The sequence below is a fragment of the Pangasianodon hypophthalmus genome, chromosome 21, assembly GCF_027358585.1.
Source record: "Pangasianodon hypophthalmus isolate fPanHyp1 chromosome 21, fPanHyp1.pri, whole genome shotgun sequence".
NCBI lineage: Eukaryota > Metazoa > Chordata > Actinopteri > Siluriformes > Pangasiidae > Pangasianodon > Pangasianodon hypophthalmus.
Window position 1 is genome coordinate 17,303,318 of NC_069730.1, and position 12,114 is coordinate 17,315,431.

Consider the following 12,114-nt stretch of genomic DNA (forward strand, 5'->3'; position numbering starts at 1 on the left):
TGAAAAGCATCCCAGTAGGAGTGAGGAAAACTGGAAGATAACAGGAGAGTTTTGTGACAAAGCCAGATATGCTCCTGAGATCTACCATGCTGCAGAGTTTAGTTCCAACGCACCTGGCTCTAATATTGATTAGCTGGATCAGGTTCTGTAGATTAGGAGCTAATGCTGCATTCATGACAACTTGCAACTGAGAACTTCCTGTTTTCCACCTCAGACCAAAATGGATGCTCACAGGAAGCAATGTAGCTCTTGTGTAGCTTCTGTGTGGATGTAAAAAGCTCTCAAATAACGTTCTAAAGTGCCCAGGGATGTTGTTTGGTTAGTTCTTCACTTGATTAAGAGTGGATATATGATGAAATGAAAGTACACAGTAAAAAAAAAAAACTTTCAGTTATCAAACTGTCCTCCTGTATGTTGATAGGAATACACAAACAGAAAACTTGAAAGTCTATGTAGCGTGTGGGTGAATGCGGCAGGACACAAGTGTGTATTTCCTTTGGATAATGTCAGTGTCCACAGTGGGGGTCAAAACATAGGTATGTAGAATCAACATAGGGTAATCCATAATCAATAAACAACAAAAACAGCCAAAAGTCAAAACCAGGAAGTAAACTAGGAAAACAAGGTTTGGAATTAAAGATGCAAATATGCACAAGATTTATAGACTACAGACAAATGAATGAAGAAGTAACACACAACAGGTGAACGCAACAGGATAACAAACCACAAACAGAACAGAAAACCAAAACACAAGCATAATGTGTCTGCTTTCAAGGCGTAAAAAATGCTACTATTTCTCGTGCTACTTTGCACTGTGGGCACCATGTTGAAATGACATCAGTTGGATTTTTCATGCTTTCCGGTTCCAACGTGGTCATGAATTTGGCATAACCTCTCCACTAGCAGAACTGAGCAGTTCTCATACAAGCTCTTTACTTTGACCTTCACAATGGCTGGGTCCCTATGGACCACTTTCCAGCACTTCCAAACACACAGATACATAAAGCTGTGCTTCACAATGCTCACTCCAAACCATTATCACCACACCGATATGCATTAACGCTCAATCCTTGACATTTTTTGGACAGTAGTTCTCAAGTAATGTAGTAATTACTAATTAGTTTCTCATTTTTAGAAGCATTGTAACAAGGTCTAAAGCACTTAATGAAAATAAAAAAAATCCCATAGCACTTTGTCTTTCTAGCTACACAGTAGCTAGACTGTTGCAACTGCCAGGAGATAGCAGCTAGATAGGTGAGCTTTTAGATTCTCCAGATAATAAAGCTTACGCTATGTTAGGAAGTAAGTTATCATCATGAAAATTTGAGGTTTATAAACTACGCAATACATTATTAGTTAGCTATATTCATGAAGATTAGCTTGTAGGTTCTCTGGTTAATAAACGGCAAAATATGATATTTGATAGCTATAATCATGAAGATTAGCTTGTAGGTTCTCTGGCTAATCAGCTGCTAAATGTATATGTTAAATGTATTAGTTATCTATTGTCATGCAGGTTTGGTAGCAGCTTCTAACATTAGCAAGATAGCTGGATAGCTAGTGGATACTCTGTGTGTTCATTGCCAGTCAACAGCTACACAACGCCGCAGAATCTTATAGCTAAGGAGTGCAACAAAGCGATGCCTACTATTGTGGTAGAGGAAAACAGAATATTCTTAGGTCCCCAAAGCTGGACCTGCTAGTAACATAACGTTCTTGAAAACAAGTGATTTCATGCTTGAGGTGTCTTGGCTAACAAGCAAGCACACACCACATAAGGGAGGTGAAGGAGATTACAAAGATCTGCAGATCCCTGTCAGCCAAATATTATTTCCAGCCAGGCAGCTAATGAAAGGGAATATGAAATGAAAATGAAACAAAATGGGTCTAATCAGGGCCCTTTTTGTAAGAAGATAATTTGTGATTGGAATGGATCGTTATCTGCATTATTTATGCAAACTCCTCCAACTAATCTCATGTGATTCACCTAAATAAAAGGGAATATGAAATGATATTTGGAGTGTAATAATCAAATCCATTCAGGCTGTACCCTGGCATAGCTCTAAATGAGACACATCTAGGGTCTGATGGATTGGTCAGGGTCAGATATGCCATGCTAAACCTGTATGAATGTCCACTTTTTTGCCTCATAAACCTCAGGAGACACAGCAGACTGATGCCAAGAGGATGGAGGGCTGGCCATGATGGAACGAGAGACGGATGGCTGGTGTAAATCCAAGTGCTGAGCTACTGCCAGCTGTGTAAGGAGCACTTTGGAGTGAGGGGTTATGATTACATTACAGATTGATTTGTGTCACTAATCACCAGAGCATCACTGCAAGTGTGTTTTTCTTCCAGGCCTGGCTTACAGAAGGAAAATGACAAATCTATACTTCATATACAAGTATATGTTCACCATTACCTTCTAATAGATGAGAAAATAACCATTTTAGAAAAGATTGCTCTTATATACAGCCTTGTGATAACCATTAAATCTGATAAGCAAGCTTGACTAGCTAGAACCATTCTGACTAGCTAGACCCACCATGAAAATGTCCAATACCCGACTATAACAATCAGATTTGACCAGCTAGAACCAACTTGGCCAGCCAGAATGAATCTGACCAGCTAGAACCCACCTGAACCATCCTGAACAGCTAGAACCAATCTGTCCATCTAGAACCATCAGATCTGCCCAGCCAGTACCATCTTGATGAGACAGAACCAGCTGAACCAGCTAGAACCCGCCTGACCAGCTAGAATCAGCCGGAAAGTATCCAAAACCCCAATAAAACCATCAAAACTGACCATCTGAGGCTGGTGACGAGCTAAAAACAGCTTACTGGCCCAGGCTGTTTTTTTTTTTTTTCAGCAGAGATATTGGGGAAAAAAAAAAACAATCTCGATCAGAAATAATCAAACAAGGAGGGGTCCTAATTGGATGCATCTGTTTTCGAGACCTTATCACATAAACTCTATTTATAACGCTGAAGGGAATTGTCCAGAAATGAAGACTAATGAAAATTTCAAATGCCAAAACAAAAAGGAACAAGTGAAGCTGATTAGCTTTGTATAGATGAGATCCAGCTGCCAGTTTTGCTAACAGGGCTCATTTGTTGTTAACCATGGTAGCATTTCTCTGGGTAAAATATTCCTTTAAAAATACTTCTAAAATACAAAATTAAAAAAATTCTACACAGGACAGAGTCTTATCATAGATTTACATAAACGAGACCTTTGACGTGAGCTCACTGGCCACTCCTGATCTTTATGCTCTAAAAAATTGTAACGATATTCCCGCAAAATAAACACAATTATGTTTCCTCGAACAGCGCCTATCTTTGTGGAAACGTTTTATGTAATTGCTTTAAAAGTTACAAATTTACTGAGCTTGTTTTTTTCTAGCAATACTCAAACAAACATTAGCTATGTTAGCTAGCGTACTAAGTTACATTAGCAGTTTTCTCCACTAAGTGCATTGTGTTATGATGGGACATTTCATACATGACTATACATGTAAAAGTTTTAATTCCATTGATTTAAATGTTAGAAAAATAACTTTACAATTTACACTAAGTTGGTACACTGTAGTGATTTTGTCTAGTGTTACTCAAAAGAGATTTTTAGCTAAGCTTGCTAGTTAGCTGAGTTATCTGGGCAATATTCTGTGCAGATGATAGCTAGCTTGCTTTTTTTTAGCTGTTCTATTATTTTATTGGGTAACTGTTTTTTTCAGTTGAATATGTAGGATTTTGCTGACATTTCTAGTAAATGGTACTTTTACTAGCCTCTTAATGTCAGAGGAATTATTAGCAGAAGCGTTATTGTGTTATCGACCATTGATGGCTAACATGTAAAGAATAAAATACAACAAGGCATGCTGTTACTGGAAAATAATCAATGATAGGGTAGTGTGATATAGCCTGATAACTAGGTATCATATCAACAATGATCCATTTACTGTTAATCTTTGATTACACGGAGCATCCTTGTGACTCAGCAGTGCCTATTGAAATGATAATTCATTAGAACATGTACATTACTAAAAACCTTGCCTTGCAGCCAGAACTATTGAACAAATCAACACCTTGTGACCAATCAGATAAAGTACATCACTGTTGTAAACATAATTAAGTCATACTTCATAAAGATGAACAAAACTGGAAATCACTGTAAAGTGTTACACGGTGCTGCCACATCAAGCACACTTCTTTGAATCCTTCCGACCTTTCTGAGTGAAATATCTCTCACAGTCGTGACAGCAGGAATTAGCAGCTAATCAGAGGCATGCGGCATCAACGAGGGGGTGTTCACACACCTGCACTCACAGAACAGCTGGGAACACCTGGATTACTGGGAAGGCGAAGAGCAGGAGAGAGGACAGGAGTGTCGGATAGAAGAGGAATGTAATTAAGGCTGGATGAGGGGTTCATTTGAACTGGGCAATTACCCTCGCTAATTATCAGGTTCAGAGGGAGAAAGGGGAAGTAAGGGGGGGAGGGGGAATCTGTAACTCTGGAAAGGGACAAAAGATCACACAGAGAAAATGTGCATGTGTGTGTTTTAGCAAAGAGGTGCAAAGCCTGTAAACGGCCAGAGCAAAACTTTTCCACTGTACTCATCTACAATTGCTTTTGGCAACCTGTACATGCAGGCTTTCACAAGAACATTTTGGCAATGATATGCATTGTGGTTTGTGGGCGGTGATCATTTTTCCAATGAAAATATTAATTCAAACATGAATGCTCATCTGCAAAAAAAAAAAAAAAAAAAAAAACTACTGCCTGATGAAAGCAGGCTAATGGTCCTTTAAAGCCAGCCAGAAATCAGCCTAGTGTACAAGCAGTATTAGGAAATAAAAGACAAAAAAATCCAGAAACTTCAAAGTCCTCTGTCCTGAAGACTTTCCCATGGTGAAACGCTTAACACTACAGCTTTATCTCTGACTGGTACAAATAACTGACACTGGAGACTCCTTACAAAATGCTAAATAAACGTCTTATGCAGAAAACTTCATATCCATATCAATGATTACACACATTTTTAAAAATCTGTTTTTGTGTAGCATCTAACATAGTGTTACTATAGAAATGAAAATGTATTAGCATTGCCTCCTGTATAACTATCAACATCTTGACAGTCTCAACCAACGAGAATAGAGAATATAACAGCGCTGTGGTGTAAATGTCCTTACAAAAACAGGCTTTCTAGACATAAACAGATATTAAGCCGCATAAGCAAACACAAGCATAAAGTTTGCTTTATGTGTTATGCCGTTTGGTTACAGCTATGCAGGTAAGGCAAGGACTAACATTCAACATTACATAAGTGTCTTTTTTTATGGTAGTCTGGATGTGTTAAAGTGGAGTAATTACCCCTGCAGACTGCACTGTGTGGAAACATTTTGTGGCAAAGCTGAATGAGGAGTATTGTGGTTCACACCGAGTAATCAAGACTTCCTCTCGCTGACAATTAACCTTGGCGAGATTCAGATTTAAAACTGTGCCTAGAGTCAGTTTTAGCCACACATCGACAGCTGATTAATGATTCTCCTTCTGTGGTTCATGGAAAGAACAGAAAAGCAGCTGCATGTTTGCGTTTACCTCCCAAAACCTTTGGCATGGCCGAGGCCCCAAATTCCACAGCAATCTGCGTCAGTGAGTGCACTTGGGATTAGTTTGCGACAGCAGAACACCTCAGATGCCAATACTTAACTCACTCTGTCTTTTTACACTGCCTAATCAGCATGTTTCCCCTGGCTTGGGTTATGTCTGGCTCTGCTTTCTGTTATTAATGTACTTCACGTTAAACCTCACGGACTGATTAAGTCCTACAAGCACAGTTTGTTTTTCTTCAATTGTGTTGCACTTGCCAGCCTCTCTTTATCTCTTTTGTTCCCATTTACTTATTGTCATGCCTTCAATTAGCCCTCTTAGCATCAATGAACAAGGAGAGCATCACTTGATTATGTTAAGTGTATACACGTGTGCGAGTGTGTGTAATATGCCTAACCCTTGACGGCTTGTATGATTTACATGCAGCTGTGAGAAGCACCCATCTCCATTAGCACAATGTCCTGTACTCGACGCTGCACAAGCTTGTATAATCTCCAGAGCGGTGTTTATTCAAGAGGGGAAAGACGTCCAGGTGTGTTTGCGGGTGGACAGCTTGTTCTGCACCTGAACGTTGTACAGGCTCTTATTTGGACACGTTAATGGACCACTTATAGCTACCGCCGCCAGCTGTGAGAAAAAAAAAGGCTTCACAGCCATTTTTTCACTCAATTTAGCAGTAGAGAGTTTCTACTTTTGTAGGTCTCGCCTCATCAAACTCCGGATTCAGGAAGGATGATTACTTCATGCCCCAAGCCCAACACAGCCTCTTTTCAAATTACTGACTACCGTATTTCCCAAACTATAAAGCCCTAGTGAAGCTGGATTAGTTTTACCTTGGGACGGACAAACCCAAACCGTGACTTCGATTCAGTACAAATGTCCATAGTTACAAGTCTGAAAGTAATTCCAGAGCACAAAGCACTCCATCCATAATAGTGCTTGAAGTTGATTACTTTCCTGTGACAGCATGTCCTGAAGTGTTTCGTTCATTTTATACCTCAGCTATTTGCCCAACTTTACCAATTTCGTAGTCATTAAAGAAGACACATCATACTTTTTCACACTTTTGGTCAATTTATAGTTAATTTAATGATGTGGAAATCACAAGTTCAATTCCAATGATTCCACAGCCATCCATGACCAGGAGCCCAAGAAAGCAAAATTAGCCTAGCTTTCTGGATGGGAGAGACATACTCTCTATCCCTGTCAATCAGAACAACACTAACCAATCATAGGCATCTGTGAGATCGTGTATGCGGAAGAGGGTAGATAGCACTTTCCTCTGAGTGTGTTAGGCTGCCCTGCAATGCAGCATGACCAGCTGTTTGAAAAGATGGTGACTAGTTTCACATGTCTTGGAGTATGCACATTCTAGACTTCACCCTAACAAGTTGGGAGAGCTAGCTAGTGGCTGGGAATTAGCAAAAAAAAAAACTTTTCTTTAAAATTCTGATCCTATCAAATTTATAATGCCACTTCAGTCTATAATCAACTTTGTGTCTCAATGTTCCTGAGGGTCACATGACTAGATATCGAAACAGTCTCACTCGACGCTTAGCTTGTGCAGGCAGTGAGACACTATTCATGTTAATATGAATCCTACGTCACATCCGTAACCTTCCTTCAACTATGTAGATGCTTATGAAAGTGGCCAAACATTGGGAGAAGTGTGTCCATGAAATATTTTTTGCTCTAATATCAACTATATCAAATAAGAGTAACTACCAAGCAGTTACAGGGAACTGAAAGTTATACTGGGACGTAACTCTGTTCTGCAGCTGGCAGCGGTGTCAGGAAACGGCCCGAGAGATTACGCCAGAATATTCTTTGGTCTCATAGTAAATGAAATCGAAAGAATCAGACAACAGGTGGGATTCAGAATTTGATTTCATTTGTTCCATTGTAGATCACATTTCATTGATTTCCAGTAGATGCCAACCTCACAGTCATCTTCCCTCTCCCCAAACTTGTACGCACGTGTCTACTCACACACACATACTGTGTTTGTCTTGTTGCATCGTGTCAGTAATAACACAGTCCCAGAATTCTCTGCAGCCAATTAGCCTGCCATAATTACCCAGAGCCCCATTGAGCTGTCAATCAGAGGCGAGCGGCACAGGAAGTCAGCAGAGGGAACTCTCCGCTGAGCCCGCCCCCTGCAGCCCAACCAATTAAACCCACTCCTGTTCTCTAATATTAGCCCAGGCCCACCCCTCTTCCTTTCTCCCTCTCTCTCTCTCTCTCTCACTCTCTCTCTCTGTCTCTTTTTCTCCTCCTTGTCAACAATAGTGGAGCTCTTGGCAACAGCCACCACATATTTGTTCCCAACAGATGTCCCTTTAAAACAACATGACACATAGAGAACATATGGGCTGTGATTAGTATCCCTTCTCTACCACTGAACCTGATACGTCTAATCTGTTGTGCAACATTGCAACAAAAGAGTTGATGAGAGTTGCACTAGAGATGTAACCGAATACGAATACATGATTCGGATAGAACAAATAACGTGTTCTATATGAATACAAATACACATACAGAAAAAGAGGTGCACAAGTATGTTTGGTTCTTTAAAAAAAAGGCATCTGGTTGAGACAGGTGTTTACTGTGGGTCCGGCAGACAATAAAACAAAAATAAAATATTCACGCGAGAAGGAGGTTTCGACTTTCATGTAGGTATGAGCGAGCAGTCAGACATGTACATTAACAGACCATATACATTAACATGAACATGCGTCAAAATGCAGATAGGAATATTTGGAGCACTAATCAGATACACATACAGATAGCGGCATTGCATTAAACCCCTCATGTGCATCAAGTGCATGAGGAAACCATTTGGTGCCCATTTTAGCATGCTCATAGCAGGGTCGCACAACAACACAAAACTAAGTGCAGATCCATTTAGTTTCCCATCAGAAACACATGAACAAAAGCACAAGCCTTGCTTTTATCTTCAGAGAAGCAGGTGAAAGGGGGTCACTGAGTTCATGTCAAAGGCAGGAGGAGACACTACACTGAAAAAAAAGAAATAATCTGCTCACAAACTGTATATGAGACAAAACTATGTAGGAGTTGTGACATATATAACATATACATACAAAAACAAGTTACACATTCACATACTAGTCCAATTACAATATTTATATTTATTACAGTTGTTTTAATAAGCATGCTACTCTTTTGTTGGGTTTTTACAGTAGTTTTGCTCTCCCAGCAGTAAAGTTAGTTTGTCCATTTGTTACTGTTACTACGGTAGGTGTGCTACTCCAGGAGTTACGGCAGTTACCCAAAAGTTAGAGTGTTTTACAGTAGCTGTACTTCTCCTGCACTAATATTAGTTTGTCCATTTGTTACTGTTATTACAGTAGGTTTGCTACTCCAGGAGTTACAGTAGTTACCCAAAAGTTAGTGTTTTACAGTATCTGTACTTCTCCTGCACTAACATTAGTTTGTCCATTTGTTACTGTTATTACGGTAGGTTTGCTACTCCAGGAGTTACAGTAGTTACCCAAAAGTTAGGGTGTTTTACAATAGCTGTACTTCTCCTGCACTAACATTTGTTATCGTTATTACGGTAGATGTGCTACTCGAGGGGTTACTGTCATTACAGAAGCTGTACTACTTCTACGGTTATCTTGGGTTGTCCGTTTGTTAGTGGTATTACGGTAGTGCTACTCCTGCAGTTATGGTAGTTTGCCCATTTGTTACTGTTATTATGCTAGCTGTGCTACTCCAGCAGTAATGTTAGTCTGGCTAATTGATCCTGGTATTACGGTAGACATACTATAAATGTAGTAATAGTAGTTGCCCATTTGTTACTGGTTTCATGGTAGTTGTGTTACTCCTGCACTTATGGAAGTTTGTGTATTTGTTACTGTTTTTACACTAGCCAATTATCTGATACTAGTAATTTGTTAGACACACTACTCATGAAGTAATAGCACTTTGAACACTTGTTACTGTTATCATGGTAGCCATACTACTCCTACAGTTACATTGGTTTGTCCATTTGTTAGTGTTATGATGGTAGTACTACTCCTGCTGTTACAGTAGTTTATAAGTTTGTTACTATGGTTACAGTAGCCGTCCCTACTACTTGCGTATTCAACACTTTTTTTCTAAAAAGACAGTATATAGCGGGGTGTGTCTTACACTCCAGAGCAACTTCAACATGCCATTGTATTAAAATATTAAAATAGAACGAATATACACACTGAAATCACAAGGTCTTGGTTGTTGAGAATCTCATAAAGCATCTCACTAAATTAATTTGGTGTCAATAGTTATCATGTCAATAAAAAAAAACTGCATCATGCTTTTAAGCCAGAAGGAAATGTAATGGTAAAAAAAAAATTGTGTTTATTTCATGATCACTGTACAGATGCAATTGAACAGTTGAGTCACACATTGCTCAACATAAATAAATAAATAAATAAATAAAATTTCCAGCAGGCAAGAGAAAATCCCTGTTTTTCAGGCCTCGGCCACTCCAGGCTGCCTTACCTCTGTGACGTCTTCTTATATTTCCTCCTGTAGCAACACAGAAACATACAGAATTAATTTATTTAGGGATTTCTATTGAATCTACTCATTACATGGTGTATGCAAAAGCAAGTTTGTACATTCCACATAATCGTGAACATATAATTAAACAGAGACATCACTCTGATGCTAATCACAGCTGAGGATTTTAAGTTAGCAAAACGTTTCTGAACACAGTGGCTGGATTTTTAGTTGAAAGGTCTGTGCGTTGACATGCAAAGATGAACACATGATACATTCACAGTTCAAGTGGTTAAAGTTGTTGAAGCACTGCTGCGAGGAAACTGGAAAACATAGAAGCATAAATGAGCTAATGACTGAGGCTAATGTTATAGCTAGCTAGCACAAAGCTGTTAAGTCTTTTAGCAGCTATGCAAAGGCAGAATGACAGTGGAAATGAGACAAAAGTGTCAGAAATATCAACATTTCTCTCAGATGTATTGAAAACAACACTTTAAGAACATTACAGGAACGTAATTCTGTAACATTACAGCTTAACTTTTTCTAGAATCTGTCAAATACGGATGAGGTTGTCTGTCAGACAGGAAGCTAAGGAGCTTTGTAAACATTCATTTAGATTGTTTCCATCACAATTGGTAGCTAGCCATTTTCACTACACTAAATAATATTAGCCTAAGTATTATATCAAGTCATTCCCAGCAGTAGGAAGCTAGCTACTATTAAGCTAACCATTACTAGGTATAATCCATTCCCCCAGAGTAGTAAGGTCCATCACTGAAAAAATTCGGCTTGCTCTGACCAGCTAATAGCTGCCAAAACACAAAACAAGCTAGTCAAGCTGGTTGACCATCTTTGCTAGCTTGTAAGTTGTTTTCCAGCTTCTTTATTACTGAACCAAACTGATCAATAAATGCTTGAGATTTTCTAATTGCCGTACTGATGTGATAAGTTGGGGGTTCGAATCCCCGCTTCACCCTTTGTGCATGACACTTGCATGTTCCCCGTAAAGGGTGCCCCGAGTCCCCTGGGATAGGCCCCAGGCTACCCCGAGACCCTGTGTAGGATAAGCGGTACAGAAGATGGATGGATGGATTATTATTATTCTAAATCAATGAGTGGCTTTACTTAGTTTTTCTACTATGTGAGCAATCCTTAATGCCTGGTTAAGCTTTTTTGACATTGCACTGCTGCAGTGTTCGATCAAGCTGAGTAGTAGGGCGTCTCTAAACACACTTCCCATAAGCCCATTAAAAATACAATAACAGCAGAGCATTTAGTTGACACACAAGGGGAACACTGCACTCTTCATTCACATGTCATCTCTGTGATCAGTCCAATGCATCAGGCAGGACTGAGATTGCTCAGTAATGAACGACTGCACTCTCTCTCTCTCTCTCTCTCTCTCTCTCGCTCTCTCTGCAGCATGAGCTTTTTGTGTACACTCTCAGGGACCATTAATATCCTACACACTTACAGAGGTATATTCATGTGTATACATTTACACACACAAATGCACATGCTCATCCACCAGCTGTTGGTCAAGTGTGTGTGTGTGTGTGTGTGTTGTGGGGGGCTTTTTAGGAACTTAAAAGCACTATTTGCATTGCATTATGACACTGATCTGCTTGAACACATCTGTTTACTCACAATGATCTTCAAATGTCGGATCCCTAATAATTATGGAATATCAAGAACAATTTTTCTTTACTTTAAAGCAAATATTGAATAGCGGAGGAAAATGACTTCTGATCACATGACTTCTGGTGATTTCTGGTCGCAATTATACACTGACACAAGGCAGGTTTGATGTTTATTTGCATTTGTGGAAGGAGCTTTAAAAAGCTGTAACTTTTAGGTTTTCCGCCACATGAAAGTCATCAGGATGGAGAAGATTACGTTTTGCATTTCCTCTGTACCAAAACAAGCTGAATTCTGTCTTGTTAATTTTAAAAACAAAAAGAATAGAAGAGAGGCTTGTGAGGAAATGACTGTT

General features: G+C 39.4%; 1 protein-coding gene across 2 annotated transcripts in view; it reads right to left on the minus strand.

The window, feature by feature from the left end:
* pde1cb (phosphodiesterase 1C, calmodulin-dependent b) overlaps positions 1-12,114 on the minus strand; it is a 100,926-nt gene that overhangs the window by 45,538 nt on the left and 43,274 nt on the right. The window contains exon 2 of one of the 2 annotated variants that reach the window (XM_026946202.3): positions 10,122-10,148. The exons of the other annotated variant lie outside the window; for it this stretch is intronic. Within the exon in view, the coding sequence (XP_026802003.2) occupies positions 10,122-10,148 (27 nt within the window). The remainder of the gene's footprint in view (positions 1-10,121; positions 10,149-12,114) is intronic. 2 annotated transcript variants of the gene reach the window in all.